This window comes from Cantharellus anzutake, assembly GCF_015039405.1.
Source record: "Cantharellus anzutake strain C23 chromosome Unknown EI90scaffold_81, whole genome shotgun sequence".
Classification (NCBI taxonomy): Eukaryota; Fungi; Basidiomycota; class Agaricomycetes; order Cantharellales; family Hydnaceae; genus Cantharellus; species Cantharellus anzutake.
The window spans coordinates 65378-83909 of NW_024067031.1; the positions used below are offsets into that span (position 1 = coordinate 65378).

Genomic DNA, 18532 nt, shown 5'->3' on the forward strand with positions numbered 1-18532 from the left:
TAGGTCGGCGACTGCTCATTGCGGGTCGACACAAACCATTTGCATCTGTGGCAGGAGGATGTCGTGCATGTGTAAAGTTGGACGATCTCACCCCACTATTATCGGATCGAGTTCACCCCTGAGACACTGAATACGGCTCTGACTGCGGCCTGAGCAGCCGTAAGCGAGGATTGCGCAAACTACACTCGAGCCCGACCTCTGATACCCATTCGGAACGTCTTCATGAAGCTGACTATCGAGTGAAAGGTTCTTATACATTGAATCATACAACTACAAAGTTGTGATTATGTCGTTCTTCCCGTCCTCATGCCAATATACGGCCTCACCACCCGTGCACCAGCAGTACAATTACAGAAGCCATCACTCCCCGGGGTCTACTCACTTGGTCAGAATAACACCATTTCCCCTCAAGATCCACTGTGAACCCTGCCTAGCTGCTTCCTCCTGTTGTTCCTTCGTCAATTGACTCGCAGCAGGACCTTTCTCAGGCACGTTAAGACCCGCCTGAACACCTGGACTTTTAGCAATTCTATCGAGCCATTTCTGTCGATGGACCCGTTAGTCGTGCAGGAATGAAGAAAGAAACGTGAGACATACGGCAAGGTTAGGGAAATCATCGAGGCTGTCGAGGCCCGTCCATGCCCAACCGTTGATCCTATTCCAATGTTCGACAATTAATTAACGCTATAAGAGGACGATGACAAACGTACCAAGGCCAAACGTTGATATCAGCAATAGAATACTTCCCCTTCCCAGATCCAACTAGATAGTCTCGACCTTCACCTTGGGTCAACCTGGCCTCGAGGACGCTATAAAGACGTTTTGTTTCGGTCATGTAACCTGGTGGATTAAAGAGATCATGGAAATGGTAGCTTGTTCCCTTGCACGAAGGCGAAAGAGAGTGAGGGAGGTATACCTACGGTTTATGCCATAGGGGATTTTTTCAGGTGCGTAGCGGTAGAAGTGATTCGCTTGTCCTGTTATCGAGCCAGAGAATGTAATTATAACGGAATCTTGACAATTTCCAGACTTGGCGAACCTGACATCGGACCAACACCACCATGCTATATAAACAAACCCAAGAAGTTGCGTCAGACTATGGTATCAATGCTCTCAGGCCGCGGACGAGACGACCGAAGTCCCCCAACACCATATCCGGAAAAACTCACAGAAAAGAATATCCACTGAAGAGCTTCGGATTCCTCATCTGATCCCACCTCAAAACTGATCTTTCTCTCTGGATCCCATCGCTGAACGAGATAAAGAAGTATGGCGGCTGATTCGAAAACGTTAAACTGCGTTCCGTCTGGGCGGTGGTGGGTCACTGCCGGAATTCGACCATTCGGGTTTATTTGAAGGAACCATGGTTCTTTCTGTTCCAGTTTGCTGAAGTCCAGTTTCTAAATGGCGGGGATATGAGAAGTGGGGATACAATGAGTGCCCGTGACTGGAACGTGAACTCCGCATACTTTAAAATCGTAGCTTAGTCCTCCATCGGGATACAATTCTTTGAGGGCCTCTGTGAGATATAAGGCAAAACGGCAAATTAGCGCTTGCAATCGCCACGCAGGTTAGCCTATACGCACCAAGAGTTATGGAGACTTTGTGGCCATTAGGGCTCGGAGCAGTATAAAGGGTCAAAGTAGGCGTCGACATGATCAAGCGAGTAGACAAGAGCCTAGCGAATGCGATTCGGAGCCTCGAAACGTGAAGGAGCTTTGAGAGATTCCGAGGGGCAGGTTGAATGGAGGAGTGTAGCAAGCAATGAAGGGTCATTTATATAGCAGAAATGTCATTTTGTCCACCTCCACCACCATGTGGAGGTATCGTGCATGACATTAATGAGTCCCTTAGGCTGCTGGGTTTGGACACTGCTTGGTAAGATCAACTTGAAAGGTGAGCCGAGCTAAAACCTATTCCGAAAATCATGCACACGTAGTCGTCGCTGGCAGCAGTCAACTCCCCTAGGCACACTAGTGAGGGGATCACTGGTTATGGGTGAATCTTAATTAATACTCAGGTGGATTCGTAAGGCATGAAGAAATGAATAATATTTGTGTGGGAGAATGACTAAGCGTATTACAGGAGCAGTCCGCTCCCAAGGGCCTTCAAGGTCAGATTGCTTTCTCCGTGCGCCTGGGCTCAGTGTTCAACAACGATCACTAGGTTGTAGAGGGGTCCGCCGAGTTCGGGTTGTTGTACTCTATTTTGTTACCCCGCGGTACGTGGGAGTTGCGGCTATCTAGCTAGCTCGGTGCAACTGAATCTACATAAGGGGTGTGGTTTGTGCTCCTCTGCGTGCTCCGGGTCGGTCGCGTTCTCCTCCCTCGCCGAGTCAGATCGCCTGTCATTGACGTCACCACAACCCACATTCGAATGCAATTGCGACAATGCGACAGGCACTGGCATGTACCCCTTGATACTGTCGTTCATCATGTCACTTAATAATATTATGTGCTGGACTATCGCCAAGTCAATTCAAAGTTATGCTCCTGGCGATACACTGGGTGACCAATTTCATCTTTCCGTTGCACCGACATCCAAATCTCAATATTGGCATCACGCATGATGGTATGCAGAAAAAGAAAGAGTACAACAGCAACGAGCGATGGGAATGAAAATATTTAGATAAAGAAATGAGTATCGCTGATGTTAAAATTTTAAGATGCGATATGGTGCTCTAGCTATAAATATTGTTTCAATCAAAAATTGTGAATAAATTTGTTATTGTTCTCGGACTATCCAATTCAGGCCGCAAACTGGGAATCGCTGTGCCTGAGTCGCTCGAACGTGGACCATGGGTGCTTCGGAGTAATGTCCGAGATCGAAAAGGGCATCACGCAGAGAGAAATGCCGAGTTCAGTTGAGGCCGACGTCGGTGGGGTTGCCTGTCATACCTTGGCATCGCCACAAGTCGATTGGTATCCTCGACTTCCCACTCTTGTATTCGGATAGAGTTGATGTGCAGTTGCTTGTCGAGATAAATCGAAGTTTGTTGTCGTTGTCCCTTACGTATTGGAGGTTGATATCCCCAAACATAGTTCAAGTTCCCAACTTTCACAACGCTAGCACGATGGCACCAGAGAATGTCAACTAGTCTGCTTCGTCCTTTCATTGCACCAACGTTCATCGTCCATCCAAACCTCGGCATCATCACCTATGATGTTATGCAGAAATATGGACCAGATGAGCAATCAGCGGCAGGCAAAATGGTCTACTTGAATAAATGAACACCGGATGTGGGAAAGTTTCTAACGAAAAAAAAAAAACTGGGATAGAGTAATTGAGCTGAACACCCCCTTCCACACATGCAGCATATGCAGTATGGTGTGGTTGGCCCACGAGAAAAGGCAATGATAAGCGGAATGGGGAAGACCAGAGAACGGCCACTCAATCGCGAACCATCAGCGCCTCGGAATCGCGCCCGAGATCGGAGAGTGCACTACGTAGGTTCTTGAGCGAGTTAGCCAATTCTGGGGCATGTGCTCCTGGGTTAACAAGAACTAGCTGGCGCCGGATTTGGACACATTCTTCAATAATTAGGAGTGCCTCCGAGTGCCGTCCGAGACTGGAAAGAATGATAGATAGGTTGTTGAGTGACATGGCTAAATCTGGGGTGTATGATCCTGGCTGAACAGCAACTAGCTGGCGTCGGAGTTTGACACTTTCTTCGATGAATGGGAGTGCCTCTGGGTCCCGTCCGAGACCGGAAAGAGTGGTAGATAGATTGTTGAGTGACCCGGCCAAATCTGGGGTGTATGATCCTGGGTGAACAACAACTAGCTGGCGTCGGAGTTTGACACTTTCTTCGATGAATGGGAGCGCCTCTGAGTCCCGTCCCAGATTGGAAAGAGCATTGCATAGGTTGCTGAGTGTCACGGCCAAATCCGGGGTGTAAGATCCTGGGTGGACAGCAACTAGCTGGCGGTATAGTTTGACGCTCTCTTCAATGTATGGAAGCGCCTCTGAGTGCCGTCCAAGATCGGAAAGAGCAATACGTAGATTATTGAGTGACATAGCCAAATCCGGGGTGTATGATCCTGGATGAACGGCAACTAGTTGTCGGTAGAGTTTGACGCTTTCTTCAATGAATGAAAGTGCCTCCAAGTGCCGTCCGAGATTGGAAAGAGTGGTATACATAGTGTTGAGTGACCCGGCCAAATCCGGGGTGTATGATCCTGGGTGAACAACAACTAGCTGCCGCCGGAGTTTGACGCTCTCTTCGATGAACGGAAGCGCCTCCGAGTGGCGTCCAAGATCGGAGAGAATGGCAGATAGATTGTTGAGTGACATAGCCAAATCCGGGGTGTATGATCCTGGATAAACGGCAACTAGCTGGCGGTAGAGTTTGACGCCTTCTTCGATGAATGAAAGTGCCTCCGAGTGCCGTCCAAGATCGGAAAGAGTGGTAAATAGATTATTGAGTGACCTGGCCAAATCTGGGGTGTATGATTCTGGGTGAACAACAACTAGCTGGCGCCGGAGTTTGACGCTCTCTTCGATGAACGGGAGTGCCTCCGAGTACCGTCCGAGATCGGAAAGAATGGCAGATAGATTGCTGAGTGACATGGCTAAATCCGGGGTGTATGATCCTAGGTGAATGACAACGAGCTGGCGCCGGAGTTTGACGCTCTCTTCAACGAATGGGAGCGCCTCCGAGTGCCGTCGGAGACTGGAAAGAACGGTAGATAGATTATTGAGTGACATGGCCAAATCCGGGGTGTGTGATCCTGGGTCAACAGCAACTAGCTGGCGTCGGAGTTTGACACTTTCTTCGACAAATGGGAGTGCCTCTGGGTCCCGTCCCAGATTAGAAAGAGCGTTGGATAGGTTGTTGAGTGACGCGGCCAAATCTGGAGTGTATGATTCTGGATAAACGGCAACTAGTTGGCGATAGAGTTTGACGCTCTCTTCGATGAATGGGAGTGCCTCCGAGTGCCGTCCGAGATCAGAAAGAGCAATACGTAGATTATTGAGTGACATAGCCAAATCTGGCGTGTATGATTCTGGGTGAATGACAACCAGTTGGCGGTAGAGTTTGGCACTTTCTTCAATGAATGGGAGCGCCTCCGAGTGCCGTCCAAGATTCGAAAGTGCATTATATAGACTGTTGAGTGACTCGGCCAAATCTGGGGTGTAGGTCTCCGGGTCCAGAGAAACAAGGTCACGGCAAAGCGTAACGGAATCGTTCGCTGCTTCATAAGCCTCCTGGAATTTTGAAAAAAAATCCAAATTCCTCGCAAGCTGGATAAGCTCATTGGCCAATGCACAGACAACATCCTTGGACCGGTGCTCAACAGCCGACTAAAACATCATGAGGTAGTTCCATTAATACAATGAAGGACACATACTTTGGCCCACTTAGGTAGTAACGAGATACTAATGTAGCCCTCCATTCTCACACAGACTTCCACCCAGCGAGTTGCCTCCTGACTTAGAAACACACCGACTAACCCAGCAAGCCCCTCCTCCGGTTCTTGGACTCCACTGAGGTGATCAACAATATGGCAACATGCATAATGAAAGTGCTCAGATAACTCCTCTCGAGGAATGCGCGGCATTTCGTCTTTTTTCGACAGATTTTCAATCAGTCCTAAGCCCTCTACAGAGGAAAGATCCTGGATGAGAATCTCGGTACATCGCAGTGCAACTTTGGCATTCTCTGTCCACACATCTACTGGACCGCAGCTGGGGTTGATCGATTTGGGATCCATCCGATCGACGATAAAGTCACGGAAGGATTGGTGTAAGATTCGAACCGGAACATGATGATCCCCAACCGCTGAGAGGAGAGGTGCAAGTTCAGCCAACACATATCGAACAGAAGATTTGAGGAAAGGTGACAAAATGGCATCCCAAGCTATGACAGATAGAGGCTGCTGCGCAACGAATATTGCTCCCATCACGATTGGGTAGTCATATGCAAATTCTTCATCCTCCCAATCGCACTTCTTCAGAATGCTTGCATACAGCCGATCCATCATTCCCTCAGCAGGGACCTTTGATCGTTTGGCACCAGTGTCGAGCAGGCCCTCTAACGTCCTCATAGGATCCTTGTTGGCCGTCCTCATGTAGCGAAAGATGGTGCTGATCCAAACAAACAAGCCACTTGCTTGTTCTGAGATCTCTTGTATTTTCTTGTCCTCGTCCTGAAGATTATGGCATACATCTGGATGTACTTTCTTCAGCACTTGCAACTGGGAATGTATGTATGTGGTGCAGTCCTTCAAATTTGTCCCATCCGAAAGATCAATAGTGAGACGATCGATAGGGCAATCGGAGGAGAGGTAGCGATTCACGAGATCGAATTGTCTCGATGTGATAAAGAATTTTATGGAGGATGGTAGCCTAGGCACCCCTTCCCTAAGAATTTCGGCAAGAAGCTCAAACGCTTCTTTATCGCATTCATCTAAAGCATCGATGATGACCACCATAGGACGGTCGGGAGATGGAGGTTTATGTCGGAGAGGTGAAGCCACTAAATCCTCGAATTGCTTCGCGAGTAAGGCCGTTGAGAGGGAAGGGTCTTTTCGCAGAGCAGAGATAATGAAAGCGCGGTAAACTGGGTCATGGTCTACTAATGCCCGAGCCATGCCGCTGAATAGAGAATCAGGCCGTGACCGTTCGCCAGCTTTGAAGAAGAAGTGCAGTAACAGGGTAACGTCCTCTTCACTCGCACACCGTTCTGCTATCGTGAGCGTAATCGAAGTCTTTCCGGCACCGGCCACAGCTGTCAGTAGCATTAGCCGGTTCTCACTCTCCCCAACGTTGCGGCACCATGCCATAATATGCTCAGTGAGATCCACCCTAGTGCCTTCTAGGCATGCCTGAGTGAAATCATCGTGGGCGATAGGGGGGAATCGGAGACTATCCAGAATTTTGTCGTCCTGTAGACGACGTTCTATCGCCGCTAATTTGGCGCCGCCTATTAGGTTCGTCCTAAGCTGCATCGGCCGGAAATTAGAATAACAATAATTATGGGTCGGTACTGTGGGGAAACCTACTTGAAATGATGCCAATGCTTTGTCAAAATCTTTCTTTAGGTCATCGATCCTTCCTGGATCTCTCAAGTAGGACAATGCATTTATGAAAGCTGGTCGCTTCTCCATTTTTTGCAGTCTTCGTTCGATTCCGGACTTGATCTTCTGTAGCGCGCTAGGACTTGATGTAAGTAACGGGGTCGGGGAGAACCAAAAAAACAAACAACAAAAACAAAAACAACTTACCCGTCAAGCTTCGTGATATTCTCCACCCACGGCTTGGCCTCTTCCGCTGATGGATCGTAGGATTTTATGGCTAAAATCACCTCGGTCACAGTGTCGACTACGTGTTGACCAAAATCAGCCCATTCCTTCTTGTTGTCCTTGAACTTCTATGTGGCCCAAACTAGTGTGAGCTTTCATTCAAGGCCGATCGCAAACCATTGCGAACCTGAACCTCGTCGAGGATGGAGAGTGCACCACCAGTCGCCATTTTTAGTGGGGGACACCAATCAGCCGTGCTATTGACAACCCGGAGGACTGGGACCGCTATGGAGCCTCCCGCTACGAGGAAATCATCGATCTTTTGCCTGAGAGCTTCAGCCTTTTGCTGCAATGACATGATCAATAACAGGCAAGTGGACGGAGGAGAGCGCTTGGGTGTGCAATGCACGTGTGGTCCCTGACACTCAGAGCCACGAGGCCTCCACGATATGCGTATTTATTTCTACTTCGGTAGAACCTGCTTAGTCTAATCCGATGTCAACGGTGAATGCCAGCATGTGCGTTGGCATGACCCAGACTGGTTGAGGATGACGACAGGGAGAGAATCGATAGGCCTCATAACATATGGGACATCAGATGTAAGTCGTAATGAGGCACGAGTCGCGGCGGTCGCTTCGGGCCGGCGTTAAGCGCTGCTTGTGGCATGCGACGTTTCACGACGGTCTCATCAAGGGGACGACCAGCTTCTAATTGAGCTCTTAGGATACAGGCGAGTGAGTGTCGGCTGTGCGTCCAAGCTTATCATCGTTCAGCTATCGCCTTCTGCGAACCCAACTTTCCTTTCCGTTTAATCAAGCGCCGGTCTCTAGATCGTGTTCTGAAAGGTCCATGGCTCCTCTGTACGCGCGCCGCAAGCATCCCATGGCGCCTCGACAGATTCAAGTTTGGCGGTGGCGCTGTTTTGATGGCGCTTGTGGAACCAATACTTTTCCGCTTGGTTGAGGCCCCATGGGTGATTATCCGTTGGTGGATGAATTGGCCCCCACAAGCACTTCGACTACTTCCCAACGCATTGATACAATAATAATCTCAACTTCCACTTCCATCCTCCCCGGATCGTGTATTCTCTAGCCCGATGGGTGAATTCATGCCATAGCTACCTTTGAACCTTTTTCCTCCCCTTCTGGTTTTCTTGCTGGAACTCTAATTTCGTTCCATCTCGGGATGCGGTTTGCTTCTCTCCAAACAACGTGTCTAGTGCATTCATCCCTCACCGAGAATGGGTCCTGAAAGTAGCCCCCGCCACCCGGCTAATGTCTAAATCAAGTCAGCGCACCTCGACATTTAAATCGGAACTCGCTCATTCGACAAGGACAGAATCCTTGCCAAATTCGGCGCCTGTCCCTGTGGCGATGGACGGATGCCGACAAGAGGTGCTACATGTGAATGTGGGTTGCAACGAGCAGTTTGCCTTCATGAGAAAAACAAAATGGCAATGTGCGAGAAAAAGCGGATGTCCCTCAATCCATCAACCGCATTATCTCTTGGGCCTTGGACCCCGGATCGAAAGCGGGGATGTGTAGAAAGAGGGCGGTATTGTCGTTAGGACTTGGAGGGGAGTACCGAACTCAGTGCATCTACATAATCCCAGTCCATTATGCAGCATCGTCCCTTCCGCCGCTTCCAAGATGAGTAAGAGCAGCAAGAATCAACAGAGCATTCATCGAACATCAGCGACAGCAGACCGAACAATTGGTGAAAGAGTACGCACGTTTTCCCGTATCCAGTGGCTTCGGTCAAGCTAGAAAACTCAACATTGTCGTATTCGCCTGCGAAAACTGGGCTTGGGTGCTTTTGCTCCATTTACCTTCCTAACCCCGGACTCCCACTCCGCCCACCGCAGCGCTCCCACCATCCTGCCCTCCCACTATGGCCTTCCCCGAAGTCTCCTCCAAAAACACATCCTTATTCAGAAAAAGGGTGATACTTGTCGAAGGGATCCATATTGAATTCACCACCGAATCGAACGGCGTCAGAAAGTCCTTCATACGATTCTGAGTAGGATTCTTGACCAACGGTTGGTCGTATTCCAGAGCTGCGTGAAAAAATTATGGAAGTTATGGATTCAAGAAAAGTGGATCCATTTTGGGTTGCCGGCTTAACATGATGAAAGGGTCATATTTGGCACACACGATGGAAACAAAAATAAAAACGCACTGAATATGTGAGGGACCAATACTAAACTTCGCCTCAGTTCTCCCCATCGTCTTAGCCCTCGCCCTGAACACATCATTCAAGTTAGGCAACATAGTTCCTCAGCATATCCTCCTTGCATGCCCAGATAATACAGCCGCTGAATCCATGAGAGCAAAGCCGGCTTCTGTCACGGTACGATCTACTCGTTGGTAGTGCTCCTCTCTACCAACCAAACGGAGAAGATGAAAGTCCCAAATAATTGAATGAACCATGGATGATGGTACCGAGGAAGACGGTGTCGAAGGGGGACCGGATGACAATGACGATAAGGGTGGAAGGACGATTTGTTCATCAACGATCGCCTTGATGGAAGGATCGGACCAGAGGAAGGAGATGGGGGTGTAGGGAGGAGTGGGAGGATGAGGCGTTGGTGAGTCTTCGAAAGAAGGGAAAGATTATATCATAATGAGTTTGTATTCGCAGGCTGTTTGTAGGGTGACAAAACCAGAAGACCCAGGCTACGTCATGAAGTTCGTTCGTGGTGATGAGAAACGTTATTCGAATCAGCAGAGGTCAAGTCGAAGTGTGCCATATCGAAGATGTGTACTGAGTGTGCCACAGCCGAGTCCGGGCGCTCAAGTCGTCGGAGTCGTCTAAGTAAGGAAGCAGTGACACAACCATCAAGAAATCTCAAAAGAGGGTATCATGAAGCGTGGCGGGTAAGAGCATCACCAGGCATGTCTTTAGAAACCAGGATGCCGGGACAAGAAAAAAAGGTTAGCTCCCACAGTCCCATTGAAACCGAAAAGGGACAGATCGTATAGAGCATGATCCCACCTTCTCAATCTAATGTCCTCCACCACCACAAATGCCCTTAGTGCAGTCGACGAAGTTCCTATTCACGACCCCCGATACACTACTCAACCGCAACGAATCTATTATCTTCATCAGCGTCGCAGTCGTACGTACTCCCACAACGATCCTAACAGAAATGTCTTGCATAATTTCTGAAACGCATCGAAGTTGGTGGTTATTCGACGGTAGATGGAGTCCAAGCGAGAGTCCCTTTCGTATGCTAGAAGGGACTGTTGATGGTGCTACTGGCGAAAGGGATGACGGGGGGAGGGGATGGCTGTTGCGACAGTTGCCCATTTGGGTGTAGTGCAGTATTTCAAGATTATGCACGGTCAGTGAGGGGTCAAGAGGAGGGCAGAAAGAAGACTGGCACAAGCGCAGTGAGACGAGCAGGTTGGAAATGAATGCGCCTCCAGGAGAACAATAATGCACCATCAGTAACCATAGCATGCGATCGAGCCTTTTGATCGTTCCTTGGCGTCATCCCTGATTTGGCACGACGTTGCACGATCGAAATCGAGGGTGACTGGGAATAACACGGCGTACAGCCAGTTGCGATAGTGTATCACTGGAATAATCAATGACAGTTGTTGAGGGGATCGTTTCGGTGCGACTGAATCAAGGCTCGACCCCGGTGTTCCTTCTTAGCCCACAACCGAAAATTTGATGGCAGAGCAGGTATTCCTAGCATCTGCAACAGCAAGCAGTAACCCACGCTTAAGCAGATCCCTGAGACAGAAGATGAGAGGTTGGTCATGCCAAGGTCAATTTGTCGGGTTGCCGAGTTTAACGACTGAATTGACACCGGACTTCGTGCTCCATTGGCAACGATTCCACAGGAACATATGTACTTAGTCTGCTTGTCGAGATACATACCATCAAATTATGTCTCTCACGTATTAATTTTAGAGTTGGATATCCCTTGAGACATTAGTATTAATTACTACATTCGCGCGATGCACCAGACAATATCGATCAGTCGATATCATCTTTTTTTCATCGCGCCGAGATTAAAATTCATCATTCATCCAAACCTCGACGTCATCGCTCACGGTGGTATGCAGAAATACGGTCCAGTACTTCAGTGATGAGCGATCAATGGGGGGGGGAAATGTTTCAAATGAAGAAGTGAACACCCGACGTTAAATCAAAAGATCTAATATGGATTTAGCAGCTAGCAAACTCTGTATAAATATTGTTAGTAGTGTTCTCGAGCTGAATATCGCCTTTCAAAGCATGCAACATGTGCATTATGGATGGCCCAAATCGCCAGAGTCGGCTGTGCAGACACTTACTACTCCGATTCGAGAATGGGAACAGTGATCGATATTCCAACGACATCTCTCCATGAATATCACGTTTGCAGTGCCTGTTACTGCTTGGGGCTAAACGATATAATGCCGGGAACTGCGTAGCGTCGAATTGCAACCTTTCCCTGTCACTACCATACTCCCTACCACTCCCTAGATGTCCCCAGCTGCTTCACTCGAGTCCCTCATCCCCCGTCGTGTAAGAACAGTGTGCCGTACTTGCTATCAGTACTCCACCACCACGTACTCCGTTGGAAGTAGGACCCGCCGATGACAAAGACGAAAAACCTAACGAACTGGAATGATGCGTGGACGATGGTTCGGATGAAGATGACAACGAGGGCGAACCCGACAAAGAATGTATTACGTAGTCACAGAGGCTAGAGTCCTGCCTACGAATAATGGAGGTTGTAGGGAGACAATTCGTTCATCGACGGTCGCTTAGATGGAAGGATTGGACCAGGGAAAAGGGTGGGAAGATAAACGGTTGGGGGGAAATTGGATAGATTGGGTGTGCGGCTGATGAGTGGGTTTGCGTTCGAGATATTTTTCCACGTTCGCTCTGCAGGGTAGTAAATCCAAGAAACCCAGGCTGCGTTATAGAGTTCATTGGCCGGCAAGTGAGAGTAAGTTCAAATCATCAGCAGTGGTGCAGTTCGAAGGGTGTACGTCAGGGATGTGTGCCGAGTCCGTTGAGCCGAGTCCAGGGGTTCGAGTTTGTCGGAGTCGAGTGGGAAAGCGACATGGCCATAAAGAGATCGGAGACGCCCCAGCGATGAGAGAGGGCAGCGTCGAGCGTGACGAGTATCCTAGCATTGTCATATACAGAATGCCGAGGAGGCGCAAAGAGATCAGCGCCCAACAACTCATCCTCGCTAAACCTGCCTTGGGATCTTCATCTGCTTCGCAACGTCCTCTTCCCGCTCTCCCCGGATCATAACAACAATATCGTGAGTTTTGGGGTCCGCAGCTGTCTGACAATCGATGGGGTCTGAATGGCCGCATGGGGCGGAGGGAAAGGGAAGTACTGGTGGAAGGGGATGACGATGGAGAGTGGATGGCTGAGTTTGTGAGTTTCCCGTTTGGAGTTCAAGTGGGCTTGAAGATTAGCCATGGTGGGACGATGACAGCGAGCTAGGGGTTATAGAGAGAGGGGAGAGTGGACAAAGGCAAGGCAAGGCATCAATCACGAAATCGGGGATGACTAGTCATGGGAAGAATGCGTCCAGCCAGTTTCATAGTGTATCACTGTGAAATTCTCTTCGTTGCATTATCCTCGGAGATAGTGTAGGTAGTTGAACGGAATTTAGGCCAGGCCTATCAATCAGTCACGGTGGCGTCGGGGTGCCAGGGAGTCAGTCAAGGCTCGACCCTCATGTTCCTATTTGACATATTCTTCTTGGCGCAGAGCTTACATCCCGTGCAGCATTGAATAACTAAAACTCACTTTTCGGTATTGGTACTATAATTGGTCGCTGCGGCGCACTATTACGGAATAAAATGCCACATCAGTCCAGCAAAACAGGGCAGGACTCAACCTCAAGCATAACCCATGACCCAACTTTGAGAACTGAGAAAAAAATGAATCAACACAGCCAGGTATCGATAATACCAGAAAGGGAAGGGCATGCTGACAATAGCCCAAGTCGACCTTCGGTCACCGCTCCTCCCGATAGGAACGCTGCAACGTTCAAAATCAAATCAATATTTTATCCGTGTGCTCGCCACAATAACAACAACGATTGGCCAGCGTCGAGCGAGAAGCAGACAGAAGTACAAACACCCAATGATTAAAGCTTAAGTGCCTTAGTAAGAAGTCTCGGCAAATCAGGCGTTTCAAATCCAGTGGCAGGGTCCCAACCTCTCGTTCCATTGAACCCTGTCGTTCCACAACCTGGGTTGCTGCCCGTAGTGATGTCGTTCTGGACGCCCGGTTTGAGAGAGTAAATCCATGGGTTACTGCCCATATATAGACCGTAGCGCTTCGGTGAGCGGGTGCCTGAGGAAGAGAGCAAACAAACAAACAAACATACAGAAGCCCGAGAAGTCTACAACCATTGGAGAGTGAAGCATCATTGATCTAAAACGCAAGTATACCTCGCTGCTGAGGCCTGCAAGGAGAGAATGGAAAACGAAATGGGACTCACTATTGCATGTCGAAGCGTTTGTACCCGAGAACACGTATGACTTTCCCTTGGTACACGACAAGATACCGATAGCCCCTGCACAGAGGATGAATGAGAACTCATCAGATCAAGCAATCCATCGAGGACGAATGGAGCCAGACACAGAAAGAAACTCACTGAGCCGCAACGTCAGTGCTGGAGGATAGAAAGTGGAATAAAACTGTTTAAGGTCAGCAAGGTTCGCATATTGCTCAAAGTATCTAAATGATGTTTTAGTTTATGCAGTTCTCTGATGGGGATTCCGAGAGCGAGACAATGAAGATGTGATGATACCTACCCGGTGGGAGCGATATGTTTGGCTGTGGTGATGGTGCTGGGGAAGGAGCGCTTTGCTGGTTGAAGGAGCCATTATCAACTATCAAAGACGACAAGAGAGGTCGACCAGAAGGGAAGTAGTTCGTAGGCTGAACGACGTCAATGTGGTCGTGAAGGTGGGCAGGAAGACTGTATGACATTGTACAAATCGCAGTGAGTCCAATCTTGTGGTTCGCATATATTGAATAGGTTGTGTCAAGAGGTTTCTCTGCGATTTCAATGGTGGTCTTGAGTGAGATCCAATCATTTGCGGTTGTTCGTTGGAGCGCGTCGCCTGTGGTGTCTATGCCGTGCGAGACGAGGAAAGATTCGAGCAAGATGACACTATCTGAGTGAGGAGCGGAGAACTCTTCGGCCTCTCCTAGGTTTGGTCAAGTGCTCAGTCCATCGGGACCTCTATACGAAACATCTTTGAAGGGAAGGCAAAGTGACTTCTCCGCAATGAAATGCTCAGGGACGTGCAACTCCCATACACTTCAAACGCTACAAAATGCATGGGGAATCAAGATGTATCACTGACGATGTGCAAATGCGGAGTGATCGATCTAAAGCTAATGTAAACTGCATAATGTACGTATATAGCACACAATATGTGACACGCTTACTTCTTCTCTGCCATAGCCAGTAACCAGCCTCTATAAATTCTGTCATGCACGCGAGATTCACAGCCGATTCCAACAAGATCATAGAACGACGGCGGGTGATGAGACCCACACATCACACGTTCGCTCCGACTCTCCAGCTCCAAAGCGAAGGACTCAGAGAGCACTACAGTGAGAAAAAGGGTGTTGGTGTGGCGAGGTCGGCGATCATGAGATTGGTGAACGATGGTGGTGCTGGGATTGGTCTGGGGCCGGCAGGTGGATTAGGTTTAGAACTTGAACCGCCTAGCTACTAGCTAGTCCTGAACTTGTTCCTTGCGCATGTTTCGCTACTAGCCTAAGATTGAAGTGGGTCTCAAAAATTACGTAAATATGCTCGTCTCTCAACTTTCCTGCATGATGTCTGCGTGCTCGGGAAGCTTTCACTATACTTAGAGCAGCCAGTGAGAAGAGGTTATGTGACACGAATTTATTTAATTTATTCCCACGGCTACAAGTCGTTCGACATCACTAATATCCTAAACTCCAGTCTAGAGAGTACCTCGCTTACTTACTAGTATATCCTCCAGCTGCATGTGTAGATGGCCTCAATCCTTTTGCTTACCATGTGGCTTTTTTGTCACAACGACGCCGCTTGGTGCTGAAATGCATGCAACAGCAGAGAAATTGCGAATGCTGCCGGTGTCTCCTGCGACCTGACTTCCAGGGTTCGGATAACTAGTACTGTATCATGCTGGACCGGGGCCTAAGAAGGAATGAACATTATACCAATCGGCCGAATGTACACCTACCACCCGTGGACGTTACCAGCCGACTCCGTCCCCTTCTGCTCTGGTTACATGTCCTCAGTACGCTTCCTTGCACTAATGCACCTGGAAAAGACGGAGAATTTCTTTACCTTTTGTTCGTAGGATTTAGGAAGTGGGACTCCCTTCCTTGATGTGGCGTCTCCGTGTTTGAGAGTGCCTCTTACGTATAACCCAGCTTATTCTAGCTACAAGCCCAGACCTTTTTACCACCCCTTAATTAGCTGGTTCCATTGAATACGCATGCAGCTGGTTAGCATATGGCCTTTCGAATCGATCGATCTGTCGATGATCGTTTAACAACGCCTGCGGCTAGCCTGGCTTCTACCGATTGACTCAAATATCGCTAAGACGCCAAGAGGAGATTGTACTTTGGTACTCTAAACGGCATTGGCTAGCTTTGTCTCGCTGTACTCTCGTTGGCAGAATGCTTGCTCTTGACAGGGAACTCCTTCGGGGTGGCATGTGTATAAAATTGGAACGATACATATACTAAGCTAGTCACACCAGATCGAATTATCTAAATCTGGAATCAACGAACATGAGCGCCCGTGTCAATGGCAATTGGTATCAGGATGGATTTTGTGAAACAGCCCCAATAGTTCTATCTAGCGAATGTACGCCGCATCCAAGCTTTTTTGCTCCTTGAGTCCTGGCAACATAGAAGAAAACTCTGTCCCGTCGCTACCATCTCCATAAATAACCATCACTAAGACTAAGGATTGGATGCCTCTTGGAGCCCTCGACTCTTGAACTATGACAAGTCACAGCTCTGAAGTCTTCATCAGGTAGCCCCTGGACCACGACAAGGTGGACATCCTCCCAGGGGAACGTCACCAACAAACGACCACCATAGATCAAGCAAGCAACTAACCCCCTCTCCCCCTTCTCCCCCTCTTAGAGCTTTGACCCCAGAGCCACTGCCGGGTTCAACTGAACCGCAGCAAGTGGAGACTCTTTAAGAAGTCTTTCACCCTAAGGCGCGTTGGAGTTTCGGATCCCAGAGCCACTGTCGGATTATTCCAATGAATCGCAACAAGTGGGGACTCTAAAGAGATCGTACCCCCGTGAAGCTTTGGCCCCAGAGCCACTGTCGGGATCGACTGAACCGCAACATGTGGAGACTCTTAGAGGGCTTTTGCTGTGGACGCGATACATCCCCTCCCCCCCCCTCTCTTAAAGCTCCGACCCCAGAGCCACTGCCGGGTTCAACTGAACCGCAACAAGTGGGGACTCTTTAAGAAGTCTTTCGCCCTAAGTCGCGTTGGAGTTTCGGATCCCAGAGCCACTGTCGGATTATTCCAATGAATCGCAACAAGTGGGGACTCTAAAGAGATCGTATCCCCGTGAAGCTTCGACCCCAGAGCCACTGTCGGGATCGACTGAACCGCAACAAGTGGGGACTCTTAAGAGGCTTTTGCTGTGGACGCGATATACCCCCACCCCCACCCCCCCTCTTAGAGCTTCGACCCCAGAGCCACTGCCGGGTTCAGCTGAACCACGCCAAGTGGGGACTCTTTAAGAAGTCTTCCCCCTAAGTCGCGCTGGAGTTTCGGATCCCAGAGCCACTGTTGGGTTCAACTGAACCGCAACAAGTGGGGACTCTAAAGAGATCGTATCCCCATGAAGCTTCGACCCCAGAGCCACTGTCAGGATCGACTGAACCGCAACAAGTGGGGACTCTAAAGAGGTCTTTGCTGTAAACGCGATACACAAACATCCCCCTGCCCCTCCCCTCGGAGCTTTGACCCCAGAGCCACTGTCGGGTTTGACTGAACTGCGACAAGTGGGGACTCTTAAGAAGTCTCTGCGCCGGAAACAACAAGCAACTATCGCCCTAGATTAAGCAACTACCACACTAGATCGAGCAATGGATGCCTCTTGGAGCCCTCAACTGCTGAACCATGACAAGTCACAGTCCTCAAGTCTTCATCAGGCAGCTCCTGGACCACGACAAGGTGGACATCCTCCCAGGAGATCAAGAACTTAGCAACTTACCTCGAATCCGGTCTCATTTTGTGCTCGCTGGCCTGGCTAGATCTATAAAACTGCAGCTGTGATAGGCTTGCAGCCTGCCCCTTAATAAGATGAACACATAGACCGTCGGTGACCTTGCCACTCACTTTCATTAATTCCTTCTCTTCTCTTGCATTCATACTGTTCCTATCGAGTGTTAAGATTGTCGCTCGGAATTTCTTGTATTGCGTGGCTCTGAATGAGACGTCCACATGTGGGTTTTTTGTCGCTTCGGCGTCCTTCCTAGTAGCTCCGGACTATCTGTAACCTCGGGTCAGTGATGTACTAGAGAATAACTATGATAGACTTCCCTAAACCCAAAATTCAGGCCAGATCCTCAGACGTAAGATCGCTGCTTCAAACTAATCAGTAGAACTTGGATCGCCATACCTTTGCTTTCCTTCCCTTGTTCTGGAGTACCCTTGGAGCAACTCGCCGGTTCCTCGAAATCTGACTAGTTTTAAGTTCCAAAAGAGACGTCCACATGTGTATGTTTCACCGATTCCGCACTAATGATGCTAGGAGTGAGGGTTCAAGAAAACGCAATGAAAAGCAATGCTAGCGAGCCAATAGTGGTGCTTACTTAGACATCCCTTTCTCTTACACATAGAGTTCCAGTGGAGGTTCCAGTTGATAACAAAGTATTCGGAGGTTTCAGGTAGCCTAGACAGGCGTCCACATGTGGGTTTTTGGCCAAACGGTGCAAATATGATGATATGCAACTCACTTTCTCCTCTTCTCTTGTTCGTATACTGTTCCTGTGGAGTATTAAGATTGTGACTTGAAATTTTTTGTTTTGCATAGCTCTGAATGAGACGTCCACATGTGAACTTTTTGTCACTTCGACACCCTTCCTAATAACTTCAGACCATTCGTAACCTTGGGTCAATGATGTGTTAGAGAATGATAACAACCATGATAGACTTGCCTAAACCCCGGATCATCAGACATATAAAGATCGCTGCTCAAATCAGTATCACTTCATTATTTCTCGGATCGCCTGCTCCTCAAGATCTGACTAGTTCTAGGTACCAACAAAGA

The 18532-nt window shown here is 48.9% G+C and overlaps 5 protein-coding genes across 5 annotated transcripts; all 5 read right to left on the reverse strand.

Annotated features, from left to right (window-relative positions):
- Positions 1-232: 232 nt before the first annotated feature.
- EI90DRAFT_3079831 (glutathione S-transferase) lies at positions 233-2114 on the reverse strand. Its single transcript, XM_039061854.1, has 9 exons — positions 1734-2114; positions 1587-1698; positions 1470-1519; positions 1170-1400; positions 1040-1064; positions 921-977; positions 711-840; positions 598-655; positions 233-543 (listed from the first exon to the last, which is right to left on the reverse strand). Exons 2-9 carry the CDS (start codon positions 1654-1656, stop codon positions 379-381), a joined length of 786 nt encoding a protein of 261 aa, XP_038910465.1. The 5' UTR covers positions 1657-1698; positions 1734-2114; the 3' UTR covers positions 233-378.
- Positions 2115-2567: 453 nt separating this feature from the next.
- On the reverse strand, positions 2568-3272 carry EI90DRAFT_2588045 (uncharacterized protein). Its single transcript, XM_039053275.1, has 2 exons — positions 2898-3272; positions 2568-2804 (listed from the first exon to the last, which is right to left on the reverse strand). Exons 1-2 carry the CDS (start codon positions 3152-3154, stop codon positions 2699-2701), a joined length of 363 nt encoding a protein of 120 aa, XP_038910466.1. The 5' UTR covers positions 3155-3272; the 3' UTR covers positions 2568-2698.
- A 118-nt stretch (positions 3273-3390) lies between these two features.
- Positions 3391-7602, reverse strand: EI90DRAFT_3131813 (uncharacterized protein; the record flags this gene model as incomplete). Its single annotated transcript, XM_039064424.1, has 5 exons — positions 3391-5304; positions 5352-6944; positions 7005-7155; positions 7227-7372; positions 7432-7602. The coding sequence occupies 5 exons, from the start codon at positions 7600-7602 to the stop codon at positions 3391-3393; spliced, it is 3975 nt and encodes a 1324-aa protein (XP_038910467.1).
- A 5754-nt stretch (positions 7603-13356) lies between these two features.
- On the reverse strand, positions 13357-13646 carry EI90DRAFT_2938968 (uncharacterized protein; the record flags this gene model as incomplete). Its single annotated transcript, XM_039055213.1, has 2 exons — positions 13357-13525; positions 13600-13646. Coding segments are annotated over 2 exons (216 nt in total), but the record flags the coding sequence as incomplete, so codon positions are not given.
- A 495-nt stretch (positions 13647-14141) lies between these two features.
- On the reverse strand, positions 14142-14408 carry EI90DRAFT_2845347 (uncharacterized protein; the record flags this gene model as incomplete). The annotated part of the gene is made up of 1 exon (XM_039053713.1): positions 14142-14408. A coding segment is annotated over one exon (267 nt), but the record flags the coding sequence as incomplete, so codon positions are not given.
- Positions 14409-18532: the final 4124 nt, after the last annotated feature.